The sequence below is a fragment of the Gordionus sp. m RMFG-2023 genome, chromosome 1 (genome assembly GCF_954871325.1).
Source record: "Gordionus sp. m RMFG-2023 chromosome 1, tfGorSpeb1-WG-v2, whole genome shotgun sequence".
NCBI lineage: Eukaryota > Metazoa > Nematomorpha > Gordioida > Chordodea > Parachordodidae > Gordionus > Gordionus sp. m RMFG-2023.
This window is the reverse complement of record NC_088775.1, coordinates 8973687-9000355: the sequence shown is the minus strand read 5'-3', so window position 1 is coordinate 9000355 and position 26669 is coordinate 8973687. Positions and strand designations below refer to the sequence as shown.

General features: G+C 29.5%; 1 protein-coding gene across 3 annotated transcripts in view; it reads left to right on the top strand.

Annotated features, from left to right (window-relative positions):
* LOC135922201 (myosin heavy chain, striated muscle-like) overlaps positions 1–23292 on the top strand; it is a 35401-nt gene extending 12109 nt beyond the window's left edge. For 2 of the 3 annotated variants that reach the window (XM_065456622.1, XM_065456623.1), the window contains exons 7-38: positions 2321–2413; positions 3516–3579; positions 3685–3783; positions 4226–4329; positions 6421–6559; positions 7172–7290; positions 7346–7495; positions 8179–8349; positions 8513–8692; positions 10690–10819; positions 10881–10945; positions 11051–11138; positions 11398–11515; positions 11701–11905; positions 12070–12207; positions 12496–12846; positions 13199–13531; positions 13814–13960; positions 16609–16665; positions 17281–17534; positions 17735–17813; positions 17914–18159; positions 18298–18494; positions 18688–18820; positions 18956–19172; positions 19445–19685; positions 19788–20073; positions 20757–20981; positions 21271–21453; positions 21585–21785; positions 22067–22243; positions 22635–23291. In XM_065456622.1, coding sequence (XP_065312694.1) covers positions 2321–2413; positions 3516–3579; positions 3685–3783; positions 4226–4329; positions 6421–6559; positions 7172–7290; positions 7346–7495; positions 8179–8349; positions 8513–8692; positions 10690–10819; positions 10881–10945; positions 11051–11138; positions 11398–11515; positions 11701–11905; positions 12070–12207; positions 12496–12846; positions 13199–13531; positions 13814–13960; positions 16609–16665; positions 17281–17534; positions 17735–17813; positions 17914–18159; positions 18298–18494; positions 18688–18820; positions 18956–19172; positions 19445–19685; positions 19788–20073; positions 20757–20981; positions 21271–21453; positions 21585–21785; positions 22067–22243; positions 22635–22688 — 5244 coding nt within the window. In that variant the 3' untranslated portion in view covers positions 22689–23291. Of the gene's footprint in view, positions 1–2320; positions 2414–3515; positions 3580–3684; positions 3784–4225; positions 4330–6420; positions 6560–7171; positions 7291–7345; positions 7496–8178; positions 8350–8512; positions 8693–10689; positions 10820–10880; positions 10946–11050; positions 11139–11397; positions 11516–11700; positions 11906–12069; positions 12208–12495; positions 12847–13198; positions 13532–13813; positions 13961–16608; positions 16666–17280; positions 17535–17734; positions 17814–17913; positions 18160–18297; positions 18495–18687; positions 18821–18955; positions 19173–19444; positions 19686–19787; positions 20074–20756; positions 20982–21270; positions 21454–21584; positions 21786–22066; positions 22244–22634 lie in introns of all 3 variants that reach the window. The other variant, XM_065456624.1, reaches the window with a different exon arrangement.
* Positions 23293–26669: the final 3377 nt, after the last annotated feature.

The window sequence follows — 26669 nt, the reverse complement described above, 5'->3', positions numbered from 1 at the left end:
AAAAAAAATTTTTTTTTATTTGTATTCATATCGTAAATATTTTAGTTATAATGCAAAATTGAACATTTGTTGAATATTATGTTATGTTATTTTCGTCTACATTCGCGACATATTCCCTTAGTCAATACTCCGAGCAGAAATGTAATGTGAATCTTGAAGGCTCCCTCAAAAAAAGCAAAAAATTCAATGTATCCCCTCCCCAAAATACGAGGCCTTATAGGCACCCTTGTTATCTGTTAAAAATTCCTCGTCAAATGATATAAAAGAATCTAATAAATAATTAAAGGATAATCGAAATGATTTTATAATTTCAACCTTTCTTTTTTGAAAAAAGGGGTTATTTATTATTACATCATTAAAATGTTATTTCACCATTTATATTTTAATAGTGGAGAGTCAGGTGCCGGTAAGACAGAAAACACCAAAAAAGTCTTAACTTATTACGCTATAATAGGCATGAATCCAGTCAAAGAGGGTGAAGTGCAAGTTTCAAATTTTTTATAATTTATCTATAAAGCATCTTATATATAATCTGTGCTATCTATACTTGCTGTTTACTCAATTTCTTCAAATATTTTTTCGAATCTTGCACAGATTGTTAAATAAAATGGATATTCTTGAGATGTGTATGTTTATATGTCAATGAAAATGCCGATAGATGCTAACATATATTATTTGTAATGTTTTAATCATCAAGTGCTTACGTCAACAAATATTACCCATTAAAATTATACTTATAATTTGAATAAAACTAAGCAAATTCATAATTCTTTAACCGCATCGAATTATTTTTCAATAAGCCCCCCACCACCCCCCAACACATAAAATTTCGAAGTTTAACGATAAAAACAATTATTTTAAATTATAAATTTATTTTAAATCAACTTAACCTAAAAATATTTAATGTCTTACATTTCATAAAAGTTAGTCCTTAATCGCAAGACTGTCTCTCAACTCATTTATTAAATAAATTATAACCCTTTAATTTTATGATACATTTTTTTTCATTATTCATATTACATCTAAAATAAATTTAAATCTAGTTTTATATTTGGTGTGAGGGAGGAGACGCTAATCATGGTAAATTATAACAACAAAAGAATAAATATTGATATGAATATAAATAGAGACACAGATTCCTATTATTAATTAATTAATCAACTAAAAGTGAAGAAAACTACACATATCCTACCCTTGGCCGTGGTAATACACAGAAACATGTGTAGAAAAACAAGCTACCCTTAAGGGAGATATATTATTTGACCTTTTGTCGCGGATTATGCAAGATGTAAGATTTACTGGGTATCTTAGGCAAGTTAATTTCAAGATCAGACTCTTTAAACACGAATTCATTAACTATAGTTGCTTTATTTTTGTAAAGATGAAATCAAATTAGGTCAGTGAGCTAGCATTCATATACATTGAAGAATCAGCGATTGGGAAGACATGTTATTTTTTAATGATGGTTTTTCAAGATTACTTTTTTAAAAAGATTTTTGCTTAGGTTTTAATTAAACTTTGTTTAAAAGAATTAACCAGAGACGGCACCCCATAATTTTCGAAAAATACTATTTAAAAAAATGGCCAGATGATGATAACATTAGGCCTAGCCTATCTCCAGTCCTGATTTTAATCCTATTGGAAATATATATTATATTACCTAGTGGCGACATACGAACCATCTCATATTCTAAACCCGATTAATTTTTAATACTTTTTTTTTACAATTTTAAGAAAGATCGATGTTAAATAATATATCTTAATTTTTACTAGAGATGATGGCAGAAAGCGCCCCTCTAAAATTTAAAAAAAATAAATATTTAAAATGTTAAAAAATATATCAGATAAACGTGTATAATTGTAATTTACTTAATCATGGTTAATTCTATGCTCAAAATTTGAAACAAAATAAATGTCCAACGAATTTTTTTTATATAATGAAAGTATTATAATACGATTAGATTTTATAATAATATGCTATATAATTTTGGTATACATTTTATAAACGATTTACAAATTTATTAAATTCCATGAAATATGATATTAATGATTTGTAATTTATTGATATGAGTTCTGGTGCATTTTTATAAATATTTACCTTAAATTAAAATTTATATCAACTATATACACCGTCCACACACACGCATAAATAAACAAATATTGTAAATCACCAATTCATTGCATTTCCATCCAAAATCCATTAAACCATGTTTACAGTATAAGTGTAATACTTAAATAGTATACATATAATAATGCTCGAAAAATATTGTGCCAAATGTGTTTAAAAAATAATGTGCGTATATCAAATAAATCTTTACAGGGAACCTTAGAAGATCAAGTTATCCAAGCCAATCCAGTTTTGGAAGCGTTTGGAAACGCTAAGACCATAAGAAACGACAACTCTTCGCGTTTCGTAAGCGAATATAATTATTTTTTAGGATAATAAATGTTGAAATAATATGTTGTCATTAGAAATCAAGTGTTTGTCTAATTTGTCGTAGTTTTTATTCATTCTTATTTAAAACCAGATTGTAGCAATCATGCAGATTAGAAAATGGGCTTATTCTAATTCCATAGAAAACCATCGATTCAAAATCATATAATTGTTGTATAATTGGCAAAATCTAAAATGTTGTATACAGGCAATTTAATGTTGAAACTTATAAATTAAATGCTTAATTAATGTCCTCTCTACCATTTCTGTTTCTGTCAAATCTAACCTGTACATATTGTTTGTTAGAAACCTCGATTTCGCCCATTTTTAAAAGCTATCAATCAAGATTTGAGCTATAAAAAAATTTAAGGAATCTCGAGGTTTAGGTGATATTTATTTGCTAAAATTTTGATTTAGCTGCTTTTTAAAAAAATGGGTAAAATCTAGGTTTTAGACAACACTAGTTATGTACATATAGTATCAAATCAAGATTCTATGTTTTTTTTCTTCATGTAAACAATTTCGTGTTTTAAAGAGGGCTCACTCAAGTTCGTGTTTTTTTGGATCGATATATCTGATACATTCCTTGAAAGCAAGGACTCTTATGTATTTTTATATATATCTTGTCGATAAATGAATAGTATTATGTTGATTTTTTATATAAATTTATTCCAATGTTGTGATGTTCTTAAATGCCGTGCAAATAGAATCTACTCGCATCTACTCTACACTCCTACTCTATGCTACTCATTGGATTTGATTAAATACTTTATTCAATTTTTTTTCCTTTTTTCTGTCTCCTATTTGTGGACTTAAAACTTAGAAAGCTTCTTTGGAAGATCAGATTATTCAAGCTAATCCAGTGTTGGAAGCATTTGGTAACGCTAAAACTATTCGTAATGATAACTCTTCGAGATTTGTAAGTGGAATTTACCTGTTTACTATATAATCCTGACAATCGGTGATATCTTTTATTCTTTGTTGGTTTTAATATATATATTAGCCCCAAAATCGACGATACATTTAAATTACTTAATATATTAATTTCAATGATTTATAATATATATACTTATATTTTTAGGGGAAATTTATCAGAATTCATTTTGGAGCTTCCGGAAAATTAGCTGGTGCTGATATAGAATCATGTAAGCTGATTCTTTTTTTAAAAAAAAACAGATATATCCTATATTTTTGCAGGCTTATTGCCATTTATATAACTCTCTTTTAAAATTTGTTTAATAATATTAAAGATCTATTGGAAAAATCCCGTGTCATATTTCAACAGGCCGCTGAGAGATCATATCATATCTTCTATCAAATCATGTCAGGAGCGATCTCTGGATTAAAAGGTGGTTTTTTTTTGCTAAATTTCGATTTCCATTCGAAATCCCCAAAAACATAAAAAAAAATTGGGAATTTAACTTATATTCCCTATAAATTAATATTGATAGATGCTAGGGGGGGGGGAGTAAGAACTTTGAGTTTTTTTAAAATAATTTTTCTATGATTTCTACACTTACTTTAAAAAAAAACCTCAATTTAAATACGAGTGTTTACTTCCCTAGCATCTATTGATATTATTTTCAATATTACTTTAAAAATTTTTCCAGGAAATATAAGCGAGAGATTTACAATTTTTTTTTATTTTAGAATCGAATCCCGAATTTTTTATATGAGGATTCCATAAGAGTGAACTCTATGGGTCCTTTTTTTTGGACGAAAGCAATTTTAATATATGATTTTTATTGATGTCTCACATTATTTTAAATGAAAATGTAAATATTTATAAAGAACAACTTTTCCTTTCCGATAATCCAAAGGACTACGCATTCTCATCTCAGGGTAAAACTTCGATTGAGGGAGTCGACGACAAAGAAGAAATGAAATTAACAGATGTATATATAAATAAAACAAATAGAAAGATAAAATTATTATCTTTAATATAAAATTAAAAGTGTATTTTATTCAACATTAGATCCGGGTGGTCCAGACCAGGGGTCCTTCGGGTTACAATAAGATAAATTTTGGTTACAGATATTTTAAATATATCGTGTCTTCCATAACAAGATAGCATCATCAATAAAGGTATCTTATCTCTAAATCACCACTTTTGGTGGGTAAGGAAGCTTAACAGTTACCTTTAATAAATGTTAAGAGGGATAAGAAATTTAAAAATAGGAGTTGAACGGAGAGGATAAAGGATGCGTAGAATGTTTAAAAAGTTTTTTAGGAGGAAGAATGATTTATGTGAGGGTAATAAGTAAAGAAGGTTACCAATCTTAAGGAGGATATCAAAAGTAGAGTGGAGGAAGGCAGATTGAGTGAATCCAACCGCTTACAGGGGATTCTAGATGTGTTAACTCCTTGTAATTTGAGATTTTGATCATGAGACTAACGGCACATACCATTTTTTTGATAATGTCCGACCTTATTGATTTCCAATTGAGATCTACTATTGATTCTATCGTCTATGTACTAGACGTGCAGTGGGAATTTTGAATTAATGGCTTGAATTATTTTATTGATTCCGCGACTATATATAAGGGATTCTAGTTGATTACCTTGTTGGGTGCCTTCCTGAGAGTTGAATTCCAAAATTGAAGAAAATTGGTAAGAAGAATATAGGAATTTGGGGTAGCATTGGAATGATATGCGCTCTGATTGCAAGTGAGTTATGGGAGAGGATGCTTTAGGCATTAGCAAATTCAATTTTTAGTATTGCTCTTCAAGTAAAGGCATGAGATGTACAGTCGCCTCACATCCTCCATAAACTCTACCCCTTAATTATAAAGGGGTTAAAAAGTGAGCGGCCTCATATTTAATCTGGATGTAAAACTTTTGTGACATGACAGCGGAATGTTGAACAAATGGTTATTGGTTTGATATCTTTGTTAGGCTTCTGTAAAGATAGGTCTGCCTCCACAAACTATATTGAGTGATTGGTGTTAGTGGAAGAAAGATATTTTGGAAGGAGTTTTATTTTGGTCTCCTCAGAGTGTGGTGAGCTAATGAATCATAATTAGAGACTAATTTCAATTTTATTGAAATATGCATAGCTTGACGAGAACGTTTTTTTGTTATAAAGATCAGGAGAAACGTTGCAGGAAATTCTTGAGGATTTGGTAGGTCGCCTGATAACCAAAGAAATATGAATTTAAACCATTCCGTCACGTTAAAGTTTTACGGTAAAGAGGAGATACTATCAGAGAGAGAGAGAGACTTGGAGACTTGTATCCTAGCGCCTTTGGGAATTATTGATATGATGTCAAGTTTTTTGATGTTGAGAAAAGTCTGAATGATATTAGAAGCATGAATTGAAGGGAGTTCTGTAAATGGGCTGGGAAGCGGTATGCTTCTGAAAGAGAGGCGAAAGTCTTGATTGATGGTACCTGTTAATGATTGGTTCATGAACATAAAATACACCATCATTTGTTAAATGTATAATATCTTGGCTCGATCGTGAATAAAGCAAAAGCTAATGCGTAATATTACTGATGTATAAAGCAAATAATTGAGTAAATGGCGCTAGTAAATATTTAAAAAAAAATGAATCAATGTGCTAATTGAGTATATCTAAAACTAAAGCTAAATATATCCAGAAGCGAAGAAAAAAATTAATGAATAACGAACGCGAAATTAATCAAATACGACACAGATTAAACGACGGAAATAGAGTCATGTTATGGGTCTGAAAAAATAAAAGCTTGATTGAGGCTTAGTACAACCGAATTAGGATTCGCAAGTATGCCTGATATGGCTGATTGTGGTTATAAAAAATAATAAGATGACGAAATATAATGATTAAAACTGAGAAAATATATCCAAAATACGAATGAATTGAAATGAGGAAAAAAGATCAATAATAAATATAAATGAATAATATATCCGATAAAGCGCGAATGAATTAACGCGAAATTTAAATATTATTGCCCTAAACTATTAACGTTAAAAATAGTTTGAACCATTTTTTTTACAAAAAAAAACAGGAAGCATTTAACATTTTGGGCTTTGAGCCGCAAGAAAAATTGAACATTTATAAACTCACTGGAGCTATAATGCATATGGGAAACATGAAATTCAAACAAAGACCCAGAGAAGAACAAGCTGAGACTGATGGAACAGATCGTATGAAACTTTAATTATTTTTTTTTTTGAAAAATCATATTATAATTATCATAGGATTGATGATTATTTTTAAGGATTTATATAAAAATAATAACGCACTTTTTAACTCGTTCCAGGTTTTTAAGTCTTCGCTTTTTGACTCACTTAATATTTATTGAGAATTATATTTCATATAAAATTTTAAAAAAAATCTCCAATATAAATTTGTATCAAAAATATTTTTACTTTTGAAATGCTAATTTCTAATACAACTTTACAAATTAGATTTATAAAATTAAAATTCGATTCAAGATTAATTTTACAAAAATTTCAGCAATAAAAAAAACAGCATGTTCGTTTAACTCTCTATAGAAATTTACATTGTAATTAAAATTTTGGTTATTAATTAACTCCATCCTTAACACTATTTTTCATTGGGAGAGTGAATTAATATAGTGCTATCTTAACTCAAGAGGTATATAATAAGGGGATTTAATGCTTCATGATTTAATGCTTCATATTACAGTTACTTCGATTATAAAGTTAAATTAACTAACTAATTATAATTTTTATACCACAACATTATCATCTGTATTAAATGACCATTCCTTTTTTTCATATTAATAATGATAGCCGGAGAAAAGGCCGCCAAATTAATGGGCATCAATGATGCAGAATTCTTTAAAAATATCCTGAAACCTAGAATCAAAGTCGGAAGCGAATACGTAGCTAAGGGCCAAAATCTACAACAGGTATCCTTATTATATTAGTAAATCAAGCTTATTGTAAATCTGATAATTCTTTTAGGTCACTTACGCTATCGGATCATTATCGAAGGCAACTTACGACAGAATGTTTAAATGGTTGGTAGCTAGAGTCAACAAAACGCTGGACACCAAAGCCAAACGTCAATTCTTTATAGGAGTCTTGGATATAGCCGGTTTCGAAATTTTTGAAGTTAGTTCTAACAATTTACACGATTATAGACAGAGTTGGGCAGGTCCAAAAGAATCTAGATATATATTCTTTATGAAAAATCGATCTTAGATATAGATAGTAGTATCTTATTAAAAATATCAAAAAGATATTGAGTAGAAGATACAAAAGGATCTTGCATATTGTATCGTAGATACAAGTATTCGCGGTATAGATAGATTTATTTTTCTTAATGACTAAAACATAAGGTATAGATTTGGGGGTTTTTAAAAATTAAAAACAATGTTTAAGGTAGTGATCTGCATCGGGCATAATTTTTCAAGCCCGGCCCGGCCCGAAATTTTTTTTTAAAAAGTTTTGCCGGATAAATTAATTTTTATAATTACTTAAAATAAAAGACATATGTTATATAGCGTTAAGTTTCAATAAATTAAATCAAAAATTTTTATTTTACATAAAAAATTCAATATAAAATTGATAAATTTAGATATATTTAATAAAATTTCCAAACTCCGACCCGACCCGGCCCAAAATTTTTTTAAAAATATTAGGCCCTGCCTGGCCCGAACTCAATTATTTTAAATAGAATTAGGCCCGAGCCGGGCCTAACTTTGCAGATCTCTAGTTTAAGGTATATATATTATTTTCCTTTATAGATAATAAAATTTAATAAACTAAAATATATTTTAAATAAAATATGCAAGTATAACAGCTTCGAACAATTGTGCATCAATTTCACCAACGAAAAATTGCAGCAATTTTTTAATCATCACATGTTCATCCTGGAACAAGAGGAATATAAGAGAGAAGGAATCGACTGGGAATTCATAGACTTTGGACTTGATTTACAAGCTTGTATCGATTTGATCGAAAAGGTTATAATCAACATTTATAATTATTGATTTTTTTTCTAACTTAACAATTTATAGCTAATAATAATATCATGAAATAGCCTTAAAAAGTCTAATATAAAGATTTGAATTATTTCGCATTTAAATAATGCTCATTCATGTATTATACTTGATTATAAATATTTAGCCCATGGGTATTCTTTCCATCTTGGAAGAGGAATGTATCGTGCCAAAAGCTACCGATAAGACATTCTTGCAGAAAGTTATGGACACTCATTTGGGAAAATCACCTTGCTTGGGTAAACCTAAGTTAGCGCAAAAATCATCGCGTGAGGCGCACATGGAAATCAAGCATTACGCTGGCACCGTAAAATAAAACAAATATATTTTAGTAGCTTGATTATTAAAATGTTCTATATGCGTTTTAGTTTACAATTGAGATCAAAAGGTTATATATTAGATATACTTTATAAAATCATCTCTTTCCGATATGAATGCTCCATCTGCAATCTATAACAAAAATTAAAATGTATATAATAAAAAATCCTGCTTCCTATTTAAAAAAAATGCATTGCAAGAAGTTGTGACAGAACATTTTAATAATCAAGGAAATATCAAAAGCATTTTGGTGTTCAATATTCCACTCAAAATGAACACCATTTTTTAATAAATCATACAATAGAGATGCCACTTTTGCAAATTTCTCCACAAAACGATGATAATAATTTATCATACCCAAAAATGATTATAACTCAGCTTTATTGGTTGGCTGATTCATATTTGTTATATTTTTTAAATTTTTCTCAAGAGGTTTCACCTCCATTCCTTTAATTTGATGTCCTAAATAGATAAATTCTGTAACCCCAGATGATAATATAGTTATTATTTAATGTGTATTGTTGTAATCGAATTAAAGAAATTTAGTAATAATTCTCCTAGGATAATTGTTTTGCCAGTAGATAAATACAAAATGGCTCAAAAGTATTTGACCAAATTGTCTGAAATTTTATAGAATAGGTATTCTACACATTTAGTAAACCCTGTCTAATTTAGGCACCGTTGAGATCAAGATTTCTGTCCAACCTAAACAGTTGTCCAATATATCAAGACAATAATTTATAGGAATTTGATTGAAAATCAAAATTTGGTCAAATTAGGCAGTTTTCTGAATTATCAATAGCCGAAATTATACAAATTTTATTGTGTATAATACTGGAATAACCTTTTAGACAAAATCAGATCTTTTTAAATTTGAAAAATGGGCTCAACAAAACTTTTAAATCATATTTATTTTAAGGAGTTTTTTTTTAATTTTAAAAATTTGATTTTATTGGAAATGTATTTTAGCATTTGGTGGAATAACCTGACCTATTAAATTTCTGGATTATGGTTCAATTCGAGGAAATTGCCATTATAACAACTGATATATTTAAATTTCTATTCATCTATTTTATAATCACATGACCTGTCAGATTTGACAGGTTATATAACCCAATCGAAACCTTGACTCATATCTCTCAAACTTTTAAATTACTTAACCCATACCTCCCTAACCTTTAATGCCACTCCTGATACATATTTAATTTTAAATATATTTCATCCAATTGAAAAATTTCCCTCAGGTGAACATTCCTTGAGTTGAACCATTATCAAATTTCAGACGAGTTCATAAGATAATACGTATACATGATTACGCGAACCAGACTTTAAACCGAATCTACAGGAACAAACCGTTATAATTTTTTGTAACCGTAACCGAACCGTTATAAAGAAAATATAAAAGAGCGAACCGAACTCTTATCGCCATTATTTTCAATCAATAACAAGTTTATTGCTTTTACCAATTTAATAGAAATTAGGCAATTTACTAGTTAGATAAGAAATAATCTTCAAGGTTAAATTAAATAAGGAATTAAAAATATAAATTAAAAGATTTTTCTCTAAGATTAATGATTAATAGGTATGGTTTATGATTAATTTTTTTAAGGAACGAACCGTTATAAATTCTAAACCGAACTGAAACCTATATGAATTTCTTCAAAAAAAAACCCAAAATGGAACAAAACCTTTATAAAATCTTTAACTAAATACCGGAAAAACCCGAGCCCGCAAAACTTAAAGGTTCGTAGTCTTGTTACGAACTTTGTAAACATTATTATAATAAAAATATTAAATGGTGGTATATTTTTAACCCATCAATGAAATAACTTTGTTAATTAAACCTAAATATATGTGATATAATGAATCATAGGCAGAAACGTGCTTATACTTTTGGCGGCCAAGGGCAATTATATTCTAGGTGTTGCTACATCACGTGTTTTCTTTTAAAATGATAACTTTTATGAGTTTTTTTATTAATCAAAGGTGCCTTACAACGTCGACAATTGGTTGGATAAAAATAAGGATCCTCTGAATGAATCGGTCTTGACAGTTTTCTCCAAATCTACAAATCATCTCTTGGCCGATCTATGGAAGGACAGAGCTTCTGCTGACGGTTTTTTTAAACTAATAATGAAAAATAATTTAATAAAATTTTAATTAATTAAAATGATTAGACGAAAAGAGTTCCGGAAAGAAAGGAAAAGGATCTAGCTTTCAAACTATTTCGGTACTTTACAAGGTAAAATAATGCTCTACTTGTTTCTTAGTATTTTTTTTTTAAATAAAAGGAAATAGAAAACCATATAAAAACGAAAAACCCAAACTTTTAATTTTTAAAATTTAGGAACAATTGAATAAACTTATGACGACTTTGAAAAATACTCACCCACATTTCGTAAGATGCATCATTCCCAATGAACACAAAGGACCCGGTATATAGTCCATTTTTTGTTTTCGCGAAATTTTTTTTTAACTATAAAAACATTAATAAACAGTTTTTTATTTTAAGTTTGGTTTTATTGGGGGTTTTTTAAAGGTTAAATTCATTCCCTTACTAAATAACCGGTTTTTTTTCCATATTAACTACATGTTTCTTGCTCTATTAACACAATTTGTTCTTTATTACTGATGTGTGTGGGGGGGGGGGGGATATATTGAGAAACTACAAAAAACGATCATTTTTATTTTAAGGTGAGTTGGACGCAGAATTGGTCATGAATCAATTGACTTGCAATGGCGTATTGGAAGGTATCAGGATTTGTAGGAAAGGTTTCCCTAATCGTTTAATGTATGCCGATTTCAAGCAAAGGTAATTTCATTTCCTTTATTAATTTAGTATTCGGCAAAACAACCGGATTGAGTCGAGCCCCCATATTTTTTGACATATTTGGGTCGGGATTCGGGTTTGGCGACCATCTTTTACCGATCTCAAAATTCTTCATAATTACAAATTTCCAAATGATGACTTCGCTCAAATCTTTTTCCTTCATATAGGTATACCATTTTGGCTCCACAGGCCGTGCCCAAAGAAGGGTTCGCTGACAATAAAGAAATTACCGGAAAAATTATCAACGAATGCCAGTTGGAACCTAACGAATACAAAATGGGCCATACCAAGATATTCTTTAAGGCCGGTATTTTGGGTCAACTAGAAGATATGAGAGACGAAAGGATAGGCAAGATCATTACCTACTTCCAGGTTTCCTATTTTGTCATCTGATATATATTCATTGAGGAACATATTTTTTATAGGCCTGCTTAATCCCAATGAGATTAAAGAATTTTGAAAATGAATTGATGCCAATTTTTAAATATATATTTGTATATTGTATTTTATAAAATAAATAAATGAATAAATGAAAGGCATGGATCAGGGCTAATCTCATGAAGAAACGCTTCAAGAAATTGAAGGAACAGAGGACGGCTCTTGTCATCATTCAAAGGAACATCCGAAAATGGTTATTAATGCGCAATTGGTTATGGTGGAAGTTGTACACTAAAGTATTTTATTATTTATGTCCTTCTTTTAGATTTGAGAAAGAAAAACCACTGAATTTTGGAATCGGGTCAAATTTAAGAACCGGAAACAGAACCTCGAACTGTAAAAAGAACCATATTTTTAGTTTAGGTTCCAAATTCTCTTTGTTTTTTTTAAAACACACGAATTCAGATTGTGGTATTTATGAATTTTTTTTTATAACTTAACTCTTAATAAATGTATATTGTTTGATTTTAAAAAAACTCACATAAAAAAATATACTTTTTAATAATAAATTTATTTTCACCTAGGTCAAACCTATGTTGAGCGTCGCCAGGCAAGAAGAAGATATGAAAAAATTGAAAGACGAATTCGATAAGTTGAAAGAAGATTTCGATAAAGAAACAGCATTAAGGAAAGATCTAGAAAATAAAACGACCCACTTGACCCAAGAGAAAAACGATTTAATGTTGCAACTCGAGGCCGAGAAGGAAAACACGAACGATTTGGAAGAAAAGGCCGAAAATCTCATCAAACAAAAAGTGGAATTGGAATCACAAATGACGGATTTGAACGATAGACTGGCAGAGGAGGAAGAACAGAACGCCACCCTTTCATCCGCCAAAAGGAAAACCGAACAAGAAATGGTCGAACTGAAAAAGGTTAACCTTTATTCATTTTACAAATTCCACTTAGTTTTACAATTTTCAACATCTTTTTCCCATTCAAATCTAAACCACAAACACTTCCCATACTATGGAAGCAACATGAGTTCCTCCCCATCTTTCTTTTACATACTGCCTCTTATATATTCTTCTGACATTCTTTCAGCTGTGATGTAATATCATAATATAATACTACCAATTCTCATTTTTTTATTATATTTTTCTTACTGCCCCCTCCCCTCCTCCCAAATATCTTTTAACCCCCTTTTTTTAAAAAAAATACCTCGCTAGAGTTTGTACATCGATATCCATTTGTCAGATGTTTTTGAATTAAATTTCTCCCTAATAGGATATCCAAGATCTGGAATTATCGCTCCAAAAAACGGAACAGGAGAAACAATCCCGAGAAAATCAGATCAGACAATTGCAGGACGAGATGACCAAACAGGACGAATTGATTTCCAAGGTGAGCAAGGAGAAGAAAAGTTTGGACGAGACCCTTAAAAAGACTCAGGACGATTTGAACGCGACGGAGGATAAGGTTAACCACTTGAATAAGGTCAAAGCTAAATTGGAACAAACTCTGGACGAGTTGGAGGACAGCTTAGAACATGAGAAAAAAATTAGAGCCGACCTCGAGAAAAGCAAGAAGAAATTGGAGCAAGACTTAAAATTGTCCCAGGTAAAAGGATTTCCCTAAATTTTAACCTTTTTTTTTTACCTTGCTATTGGAATTGAAAAACTTAATAATACTATTCAAACAATTTATAGTCACATGGGGTTTATCAGATCTGATTTATTTTTAGTGAATAGAGTTAGGTATATTTTGAAAATACGCGCTTTCGAAGGTGGGAAAAAAATATAAGATCGAAATTATTTCCATAACAAATGTAGTTAAACCAGAGTCAATGAAACATAGCTCTTGAATCCTTGAAGCCCCTGCTATATATATTTGTATAACTAGGAACAAGCGCAAGATTTGGATATAGCGAAGAAAGAATTGGAAGAAAACCTGAAGAGGAAAGAGAAAGATATAGCAAATTTCCAAACCCGTTTAGAAGACGAACAAAACATGGTTGGGCAACTACAAAGGAAAATCAAGGAATTACAGGTCTACACAAATACTTTATATTTATTTTACTCTAAGAATTTTATCGGTATCACTTAGATTTACTTGTTTTTTTAGTTTGGCCGTGGTTTGAATGAGTGCTCCAAATCTGAATAATTTTATAAACCCAATTCTTTCTTTTTTGTGAAAGGGCTCTCCAAAATTTTGGCGAGGGTCGAGCTTTTAACCCTAGTAACGCCATTGGTTGAATTATCTTTATACAATAATATTGTAATTTGCGGCTTCAATCTTTTTTTTTATCCTTAATTTTTTTAAAAAAAAAAAAATTTGTGGAAATATCTCATATTTTGAAAAAAAATTAAATTTCGATTTGCTTTCAAAAAATCATATAATACGTAATAACCTTGGATGTTACACATGTGCTGGTATTTATTTTTAATTGAAAGATGGGAAATTTTCTCGGACATTCTATTGATAAGGCAGGCTATCAATTTTTTCATTCTAATTATATTTAATACTTTAAAAATTAAATTTATCATCGTATTCGTTAATTGATGTAAATTTACATTTACTATAAACGTTAAATAAATTTCATTATTGGGCAATCTAAATTTAATATGAATTTAGGATTGTTCCACATAGTATCTTAACGATTTTTGTAAGGAGGACATAGTATAATTTGAAAATAGTGAAATATTACAGTAAATTATTTGGGACCTTTCCACTTACTAGTAAGCTATTAATACTTGTTAGCAAGAGGATCCAACAAAAATTTATAAATTTTAAAGCATTTTAGATAAATGAATTTTTTTTCAGGAAATATATTAATCTTAAACCTAAACCAAGTCGAAAGTGGAAACCTTTATAAATCTTCTTATCACACTTGATAAGAATGAAAAGATATTTAATTCGATTTTATTTTGAATTTTTAAAGTTATTTTGTACAATATAATTTTTTTAATATTTATTTATATAATAATTTATATATAATATTTTTTGAAAAACAATTACATTATTATATTATAAATCTCGCATTAATAAGATGCAAACTTTTCCTTATAAAGCAAGAGAAGGTAGCACAAAAACATAAAATCTTCAAGAACACATTAAACACAATTTTCTCTTATTATCAATAATTGAAATGCTTATGAAAACGGGATTGAACAAATGTTTTTTATAGATTCTGTTGTTTTCTTTCTGAAATTTTATTATCTTTATTTTGGATTATTGGTTTAAAATTAATGAATTGAGTAAAGCAAATGGTTTTCAAAAAAAAAATTTTTTTTTTTACAAAAATATAAAAAATTTTTGATCATATTTTGCCATGTGGCCAAGCCATCTTCATGAACGTAAATTGTTAATTTGAAAGAAGAAAAAAATTTTTATCAATTTAGTTTTTAATTTTAAACCAATTTTAAAACACAAAAAATTATGAAAATCTTAAAAATTATATAGTTTATTATTTTTTTTACCTTTATATCCTCATTATTAGATATATTTTTTTTAAATATAAATTTTAAATAATTCAATAATTCAAATTAACCAAAAATTTAAAATAAAACATTGCGAAAAATTAAAATATTTTCTTGAAATAATATAACTTTTATAAATCGGCCGCATATTTTTTAGGATACGCGCACCCGCAATATTATAATATTATGTATATACTTGTAAATATCTGGAAAACACTTTTTCGTCTTCTATAAATATAAACCTTCCTAGCATTCTATTCTTGCATTAAAATAAATAAGGGATTGAAGCATTCTTTTTCCTGAAAAGCTTGTATTATTATATAGGCTATCTCGCATTTACAAATTATATATATAATCATCATCTACCATAATCCTATATTCGCCCCAATCTCATACCCGTAATTTAAAATATGGACCAAGCTAAAATCGAATCTTACGATATTCAAGAGGTAACGCCAGTACTTGTGGGGACTAAAAACGGTAACGGTAAAAGGGGGACCAACGAGAAAAAATCGTCTGGAGTTAATTCTGATGATAGCCCATTGGCATCTATCAGTGCCACGACTAACGGAGTTCAAGTTATGGATGTAAAGGCTAAAGCTGCCCCTGTTATCACTCACCAAATCCACAAACCCACCCCACAAGTGACTGCGGAAAGGGCATCCCATCGCACCAATGGCAAGGATTCGACTAGATCCTTTGCACCATCCCGGGATTACCATTATGTTAACCCGGACCCTTATTCCCCTTATTCTTCTTATTTCAGCTCAGAATATAATCCTAGGTTGGACCATTTAAGAATACCTGGTAGGGATTACATGTATACTTCCCCATCACCCAGCCTCTCCACCAGGAGTCGTAGGATCATCAGGGAGAGTGCTGAAGTTGAATTAGGACAAATATTGCCAAGAACTGAACGTTCGATGTTAGAAGTATATCGTATATTTTAAAGAAAAATTGATTTATTACAAACTTGTCTCACATTTTCGCATAATAGTAAAATTGATAATTTGCCACCAAATACAATTTTTGTTATCAAACTTCAAAAATTTTTTTTTACAAAATTATAACCAAATTTTTGGTCACGTGGAACCCCATTTTCTGGTTCCTTTATAATTATTAATAACATCATATTTTGGCGTTTAAAGTGGTGACTACGAAAATTCCATTTTATCTGGTACTATAATAGGATTTTTTTATCGTTTCAAATTATTACAGAGTCGCATTGAAGAATTGGAAGAAGAACTCGAAGCTGAACGCCAAGCTCGTTCTAAGGTATTTATTTATTGATTAATTTATTTTTAAATTCTTACACCTGAGACCCGACGTGCCGGGCAGGATAAAACCAGGACCGGGTCAAAATCAATAGATTTATAATCCGGGCAGGTTTAGTAAACCCAAATTAGATATGTAAATGGGTGCTTATTCAGGTCTCTGATAAATGTAATTCAAAGGGGGTACCACACTATAATTCAAAAGGGATATTTTTAAATGAATCAAATAGTTTATTAAGAATCATCAGATTAGTTTTAGATCGAATTGCCTAAAATAAAATATTAAATTGATTGTTTATTAATCAAATAAATAATTTTTAGAATTTATAATATGAGTAATAATGTCCCATCTTATAGTATGCGCGATTCGTTCAGGTGTCTCGAAATTGATTGCTAGAATAATCACAGCTAATTCTTCGCAGGAATTTTAACATTTCGCTCAGTATATTTGTAAATTATACCTGTTATTCGCTTATTTCGCATTTTATTTTTACGGATTAGTTTTCTTTCTTAAATCATAATGATCGATCTAAGGTTAACTACGCTGGAAACTCACCTTGAAATACTAAAAATTTACAATGTGTATGATCACAATATTTATCTTCTCGCCTAACAGGTGGATAAACAAAGAGCCGAGTTGGCCAGAGAACTGGACGATTTGACAGAGAGATTAGAAGAGCAGGGAGGTGCCAGCGCTGCTCAGATGGATTTGAACAAGAAGCGAGAAGCCGAAATCCAAAAATTGAGGAGGGATTTGGAAGAATCGAACATGCAACACGAAGCCACTACGAACGCCCTTAGGAAAAAGCACAACGACGCCGTAGCGCAAATGGGCGAGCAACTAGATCAATTGCAAAAAATCAAGGCCAAGTATAAATTGATTGACTATAAACTATTTCTTCATTATTAAAAAAATTAGCTGTCATAATTCTATGTATGATATATATCTCATTTTAACTAAGGTGGTCTATAAAATTGTTCAAATTTTATTATTAAAATTGCTCTGTGATTGTATTTCAATTTATAGCATGTTAATTTATATGTAAAAAAAAATATATATTTATATAAAGACTAGAAAAAGAGAAGGCTCAGATGAAATCCGAATTAGATGATCTTTCATCTGGCGGAGAACACGTTGTTAAAGCCAAAGTTATATTTTATTTATATTCTTATTGATTCCCGAGAAAAATAAAAATCTCAAATTTTTAAAATATTATACTAATTTTTAAAAAAAATTAAATAAAACTAGGCTCAAGCTGAAAAGGCCATTAAAGCTATCGAAGCCCAATTGGCCGAAAGTCAGATAAAATTGGACGAAAGTTCTAGAAACGTGAACGAATTAGCTAACAGTAAAAATCGCCTGCAAAACGAAAACGCCGAACTTCAAAAGCAATTGGAGGAAGCGGAATCTCAACTAAATCAAATCAACAAGGTCAAAACTCAGCTCACCACCCAGATAAACGAATTGAGAAATGCCTTGGAAGAAGAATCTAGGGTAAAATGTCTATTACTTTAATTTTAGAATTTTTTTGTTTTGTAAAAATGCGCTTTCCATTGGTTGTTACTTCGGAAATTTTTAAAAAATATATAATTTATTCATGGGGGTAAATTATTAATTTCTTTTAAATAATAGGAAAAATCTCAACTTAGCTCACAGCTGAGGAACGCCCAGCACGATCTAGATCAATTAAAGGATCAACTTGACGAGGAACAAGAAGCCAAGACCGAAATTCAACGACAATTCACTAAAGTTAACAGCGAATATGCCGCTCTTAAAGCCAAATTTGACGGCGAATCCGTACAACGATCCGAAGAATTGGAAGAATCAAGGTACTATTTGATGGATTGAAAAGGGGCGTCTTAATTGACAATTTTCTTTTGGGAAGTTAATTTAATTACCCAATTAAAATAACTTGTCATTATGAAAAATTTGTTTTATAGAAGAAAAGATTTGACTATCTGCTTATATTCGCATATTTCTTTTCTATTCCAACCTACACCTTTTCGAACAATAAAATTATAGGAAAAAGCTTCAACAAAGATTGCAACAAGCAGAGGAAGCCCTCGAAGCAGCCCAAGTTAAAATTTCGTCCCTGGAAAAAACTAAGCAACGTCTGACCAGCGAATTAGACGACGCTCAAATCGACGTTGAAAGGGTATATCTAATTATTTTTTCTTTTCCTCCTTATTTCATTTCAATATGTTTTCTCCTTTCTTTTAATTTTATTTTCTTTCATGAAATTGACAAAATATAAAATAAAACTTCAAATTTTATTTGCCACAAAATAAAGGCCAATAATAGCGCTTCATCGTTCGAGAAAAAGCAAAAAGGTTTCGACAAGACAATCGCCGAATGGAAGCAAAAAGTAGCCGATATCAAAGCCGAACTAGATAATTCCCAGAAAGAAAACCGAAATATTTCTACCGAAGTAATCAGACTCAAAACCCACCAGGAAGAGTTTGATGATCATATCGATTCCCTGAAGAGAGAAAACAAAAACTTGCAAGGTTTTATATATTATGTTTTTCCTTAAGGATGGTCAGAGCTTCATCATGGACATTTGTCGTTCTTCGACAGAAAATGGATAGGATTGACGGGCGGGCAAAGTGACATATTTCTGAAGGGATGGGGTTATGACAGTTTACAACTTACTATGCGGATCTTGCGATTAATTAATTATTTAAATTTCTGGTAAAATTAGATATTTTAGTAATATGAAAGATTTAGTGATTTGAAAATTTTTCACGTATTATAATATAATTCATTTTTTTCTTTATAGACGAGATTAAAGATTTAGTTGATACGATGTCCGAAGAAGGCAAATCGGTTCACGAACTCGATAAAACCCGCAAGAGACTCGAAGTCGAAAAAGAAGAAATTCAATCCGCGCTCGAAGAAGCCGAATCGGCTCTAGAACAAGAAGAAGGCAAATTAATGAGAACCCAATTGGAGTTAGCTCAGATTAGGCAGGAAATTGACAGGAGATTGCAAGAAAAGGACGAAGAATTCGACAACACTAGGTTTTCATGTTTGCGCTAATTTTTCAAATTTTTTAAAAAAAAGTAGTAGCTGGTTTATATCATATAATTATTTTATTATTAAAATTTATTATCCCCTCCAAGGAAAAATCATTCTCGCATGGTGGAAAGTATGCAAGCCAGCTTGGAAGCGGAGGTCAGGGGCAAAGCCGAGGCTCTGAAGATGAAGAAGAAACTAGAATCCAACATTAACGAATTGGAGATTGCCGTCGACCAAGCCAATAGAGCGAACGCCGAGGCCCAAAAGAACATTAAAAAGTATCAAGATCAAATTAAACAGCTTCAAACCCAAGTGGAGGAAGAGCAGAGGTCACGAGACGATGCCAGAGAACAGTACAACATGTCCGAGAGGCGCTGCAATATACTTCAAGTTAATTTTTTTGATATATTATAAATGATGTGACGACTCCCCTCTCTACCTTCCACTTACAAATTAGGAAACCCACCCTTACCGCCCTCTTTATATTAATTTATTCGCCCTCTTCCTCCCTTCTATTTTAAAGCATCATCACAGACTTCTTCCTTTCTATTACTGGCGCAGTTGGGATTTTATCAGACTATATAATATTTGAAAATTTTTGAATAGAATAATTGAATCTTATAAATGTCTCTTGTAATATTAGTCTTTCTTTTTATGGGGTTCATCTAGAATGGTCTAGTAAGATGTTATGTTTTTAAGAGTCCATGATGTGACAGGTCAAGTTGATGATTTTCATAATTAGATACTTTAGAATAATATTTATTTTTTTAAAAATTAAGATTTATATATTTATATATCGAAACATTGTTTAAATTAATAAGCCGCTTTTTGGGTCCAGTTTCGGTTGTGGGTAGTTTTCTTAGTTCTTAATAAAGTCTTCTGTCCAAAATAAGGTTATGATTGGCAGGAATACTGTCCGAAGGTATATAAGGTTGTGATTAGCAGGAATATTATACGTTGCAATATTTTCGATTCTTAGTTTCTAACTCTTAACTTGGTTATTTTATTGATCAATCTGGAATTAGTTAACTTATATTTATAATTTATTATTTTTTATTATTTTTAAAATTCAGGGTGAAATCGAGGAGATCCGATCCGCCTTGGAAAATTCTGAAAGAGTGCGAAGGAGCTTAGAATTGGAACTCAGCGATACCAATGAAAGAGCTAATGACGCCACTGCCCAAGTTACGTCCCTGAACGGTCAAAAGAGGAAAATGGAAAGCGAATTAGCATCCCTTAAGACCGATCTTGACGAGAGTATCAACAATCAAAAAGATTTGGAAGATAAATTTAAAAAGGTTTTATTATACTTATTTACCATTTAGGGAAAAATATTTCATTTGTAATAATTATTATGTAAAAATATAGAATTGGCTTAAGCTATACGTAATCTTGATGTTGATGAGTCTTATGTTAATTGATTTATTAAAATTATTTGGTTGGAGTTGCTCTTTACCCATTAGGTAATAAGAATGATGACTTTCCTTATAAATAATTAATCTAATTTATGCGAATAAAACTATTAAAAACGCTATTTTCACTCCTAAATATATTTTGTGTTTTTTTTTCTCTGGCAAATATTTAAAGAGCCTTATGGATGTGCAAAGATTGGCTGAAGAATTGAAGCAAGAACAAGACCATTCATTGCAAGTCGAAAAAAATCGCAAACAAATGGAAGTTCAAATCAAGGAGATGCAAGCGCGTTTGGATGAAGCTGAGGGTAACGTTTTGAAAGGCGGAAAAAAATTGATCGTTAAATTGGAAACTAAGGTTCGAATAATTATTGATTAATAACGATTTTCATCTATTTGCATGTCTCTAAGTAGATGACGCCATCGATAAATGTGGATCATCAATATGACATTTAAAAAATGTAAATGCACATATAATATATTAAAAAGATTCGTGAATTGACAAATGAAGCCGAGGCAGCAAATAGGCGATTCGCCGAAGCCGATAAATCGTCCAAGGCTAAAGAGAGACGCGTCAAGGAAATGCAATTTGAAATTGACGAAGCCAAAAAGAGCCAAACCCATTTCCAGGATTTGGTGGATCAAATGCAACAAAAGATCAAGATTTACAAGCGGCAAGTCGAAGAAGCGGTAAGTTTATTTTAACAGCAAGTCTTATTTAGTATTAAAATTAAACTTTAAATAACTTATAATTCTCTTTAACGAATGTATTGTGTCTCGAAGTTCAACAAAACCTCAAAAGATTTACTAAATTAAATATTTTTTTACAAACAAGTTCAAATTTCTTAATTAAACACTCATGCCCACGATTTTGTTTATGAACAAACAATAAAGGTCTTCTTCTTATTTGAAATAGAATCTTGAATGAATCCTCTTCTAACCCTATTTTATTCAATGATTTATACGAATAGGAAGAAGTAGCCAGCATGAACTTAGGCAAATACCGCAAACTACAACACGAATTGGAGGAAGCTGAAGAAAGAGCCGAAAGCTCTGAGCAAGCACTCACAAAAATGAGGGCCAAGAACAGAAGTTCCCCATCTGTAGGCCCCCCAGCACCCCGTCTACCATCTGGAATAGGATCAGCTGTAAAAAATTATTTATATTTTTTTTAAAAAAACATGGAATAAGGATTTTCTGAGATGTTTATAAATTTAAGGATATCATAAGCGCGAAAGAGCATTGGTTATAATTTAGGCTATTACAATTATTATTTTTTCAATCTAATCTGTTGTCAGGTATTGAAAGTTGGTAATCTCTCAAAAGAGATCAAAATTGATAAAAGTTAGGAGAACTTGTGACTTACCTTTAAAGGCTGTTTTTTTTCGAGCTAAGAGATGATTTTATATGTTTATCTAAGAATATGAGGTGATTGAAATTAATGATTGATTTGGACTCCAACTTAAAGATAGTTCTTAATGGTCGCAAAATTGCTCATTTTATCAATTTTTTTTAAAAAAAATTTACTATATAAATTAGCGACCAAGTCCCATGCCCAGGTCACCCAGAAGAGCCTTAGAAGACCTCGAATAAATGATCCTTCAACACATTTTTAAAATTTTATATATTATAACAAATAATGAATTTCAAATGTTTTGTGACAATATTTATATATTTTTTTTCAAATTGATTTTTAATATAACAATAATTAGTTTTTTTTTTAATAAAAAACATTTTACAGGTCTTATACCATAAAATGAAGAATATTTATCATTTTTTTCATGAAAGAGATTGCATTAGAATAATTTTGTTCCCTACTGATTTTCTAAATGAAATAATATGTGCATTATATAGTTTTACACCTCCCCTTTCTTTTTTTTTTGATAAATCTGCCGCCTTCGAACTTATCTTAATATATATATTATTATACTTTTTTGATTGAAATATGTTATTACCCATCTATCATACTTGAAAATATAATATCATCAATATTCTCCGATATTATTCTGTTTTACCGATATACATTGTATTTTTTTTCTTATCTCATGCATTAGCGGATAGTTTTTATAACATTAGTTTACCTTTAATTTTTGTTAATTTTAAAAAATCATCATCATTAATATTTCTTTATTTTTTATTTTCGGTAGTTATAATTTATAATAATATTATTTTATAATTGATTCTTAAATTTGGGGTTTCCTTGCAATAAATTTATTTCTCATCACATTAATAAAAAAAAAATATATATGATTCTTTTAAAATAAATAGCAGAATAAAATAAATTTGAATTGTTTACTCAGTTATAAAAAATAAGGAGAGCGTGGAGGCATGAACACGAATGTCTAAATAAATGGAAAATAAATTATTTTATTAATATAATATTAATTATACTTTATACTCTTCAAACACTGGAAGGGTTCAACATTGCCGCTTAAAATGTTAAAATTTCTTACCGAAATATCGCTTTATCATTATTATTCATAATAATAATATTTTTATTTTTTAAGTAAGTTTTATAGATAGAAGAAAATGTAAAATATATGTGGCTGAAGTAATAGAAGGAAAAATAAAGACCAAAACTAACTCAAAGCTATGATCTAAGTATACACCATTTTACTGACCACTAAGCAAAGCACTGGGAAAAGTAAACATACACACGATTGAACGAACATCCGCTCATAATATCCAAGCGAGAGGCGTATTTTATTTTTCACGTTGGGGAATTCGAACGTTTATCAATTATTTTTTAAAATATATAAAATATTTCCAATTTTTATAATAATTTTTAAATTTTAGAATATTATTATTTTTATTATAAAAGCTTTTATTTATTAAAACTTTTTATCATAACATTATAAAATTATAAAACAATATTAAAATAAAGACACAATTTCATATTTGTGTTCCCAAAAAGTATTATATCTAAAAAAAAAATTTCTTTGAATTTTTTGACGTATATATAAAAATTCTATGTTTTCTTTTGCAAAAATGCCGAATTTTGCTTGCCAAATTTTTTTTTTCAACTTATAGGATCGCATTTATTTAGCCATTAAAGCAATTAATATTGGTTAATGAAGTTCATCGAGCATTATCAATTTGCTTCTAACAACATGGTGATGAAAATCGTAGGGAAGTGGAAGAGAAGGCGGAGGTTGAACAATAGATAATTTAGTGTTAGATAGTTAAAATCTCAAACAACCATGGAGCTTGAATCACGTGTTTATATTGATGAATACAACTGATTTAATTCCATCCCCAATTTTTTTTCCTCAGAAAGAATTACAAATTTATTTTATCCTGTATTTTTTCTTAATTATAAACTTTGCAGCTATATTTTATTTCTTGAAATAATGATAAGAACCCTTTGGAATGAGATGTCTAAAATCTTTAAATGAATGTACAAAGTGCCAGAGAATGTAGGATATGATAAAATGGATCATTAGAGAGTATCATATCAAAAACCAAATCCATGTGCAATTAAGTAAAAAATTACATAATTTAGAATTTTCTTAGAATATTGGACTTTATATGAATAAAAATGAAACTATTTATCAAAACTTTCCTTACACATTTAAATTCTGGGTTCGACAAAAGTACAACATTTTTCTAGAGAATTAAAGGAGAGGGGGGCGAGGGAGGAAGTTTAGAGGAATAATTTTGATTGGCTTAAAAAGTTTTTACGAAAGAAGTCCGCCATAGTACAGCCAATCATATTGACTACACTGACCTCAATGTATGCACACTTAATAATATAATAAATAGCAGTAGCGCCACTGGGGGGGGGGGGAGTGCACAGGAGCTAGATGCTCTATGAAAAAATTTAAAGAGCCCTCTAAATATTTTGAATTTTTTAAAAAATATATATTATAAAAAGGGTAATTTTGAAAATGTTAAAAATTAGGGTCATTTAAAAAAATTATTTCGAGTCTCTTGATATTGTAAAGGTTTATGACGCCACTGATGAATAGTCAATCTAGGGAGCATAATATTATGTGCATTACAATTATCATGATATATATTTACAATTAAAATCATTTTTTGAATCTGGCTCAAAAAGACTAATATGGGAGGGGGCAAGAGTGACATAACTACATCCAAGAATCCCGGGGGGGGGGGGAATGGCGCAAACTTATAGATATTATATAGATTTACACATATATAAAAATATAATCTTTTTTTTAAAAGTTATTTTGTATTAAATTCACCTTTGTTTTCTCACAATTCACTCCAAGAAATGAATTTTGCTGTTGATTTGAACGAAACTCGGCTTACAAAATTATTTTTGGATTTATAATTTGCAACATTGTTTATATATGGATAATATTTATCATAAAAATAAAGCATTAAATATCTATTTTTACAAAAATAGAGAGGTATATTTTAAAGAAAAAACATTTAAAATGGAAAAGGCAGATTCCGCTCTTGCCCCCCCCCCTTATTCCACTGAGATTCGATTTAATCTTAAACAAAAAAAAATTTCAGGTCATTTAAATTTTATATTATACACAATTCAAAGTTTTTTTAAAAACTTTTACTATACATTGGCTCTAATTAGATATGAAAAACGGTTTATTTCGAGAAAGAAAAAGGACAAAAAAAACACGAAAAAAAACAGACCAAAATAAAACAGACGGACGAAAATAAAACAGGCGAAAAAAAACAAAACAAATCTTCACTTAAAATATAAATAAACAATTTTTTTATTGCAAATTTTAATTTATGACCAATCATTTGAAATATAAGTTACTTAATTGTTCCAAATTTTTTTATTGCCATAATCATTTTAAAAATTTTTTTCACTTGTTTTAAAATTTAAAAATCGTCCTTAATAAATGATTCAAAATTGAGAGATTACGAATCTCCCATGGATTCCATTTCCATATCCGGATACCACATATATAAGTTATTTCTTTATTTAAATTAATTGTTAATATGTTTTATTATATTGAAGAAATTCGAAAAGTTTCAAAACATTCAGAAATTTTTAAATTTGAATTAAAATCATGATTTTATTTTTTATATATATAAAATAAAAGCTTATTTCTTATTTTTCGACGAAGTTTCTAAAAGTTTGCAAATTTCTTTTTTTTTGATATTCTTGGAAACATAATTAAATTAAAATAATTATAGTCAATAATAAATTTGAATATGCATAAAATTTAATAAATATTTTTGTATAAATAAAAATTAATAATATAAGGTTCAATATAATATATAATATTTACAATTTAAGATGCTATGTTTGTTTTTAATCCGATTTTCCTGAATACGTTTCATAGCTTATTCCATCACTCTGAAGAACTATATCGGAAACTAGGAAGTCCTTATATCTTTTCTCTATCTCTTGAATGATTTCGGAAGTGTGTGTAGTGGTTCCTGACATGTTTTCAATATAACATAACAAGATACATAAATTTTATTTATATTTTAAACAAATATTTTGTAAAGCTATGTCCAATTTTTAAAAAAAAATTAGAAAAGTTAAATTTTCAGAAATTTTAATATTTCAAAAAATTGATTTGGATCGAAGCTCTTCAGATTCAACGCTCAGATTATTTCTAAACAGCTGTTTTA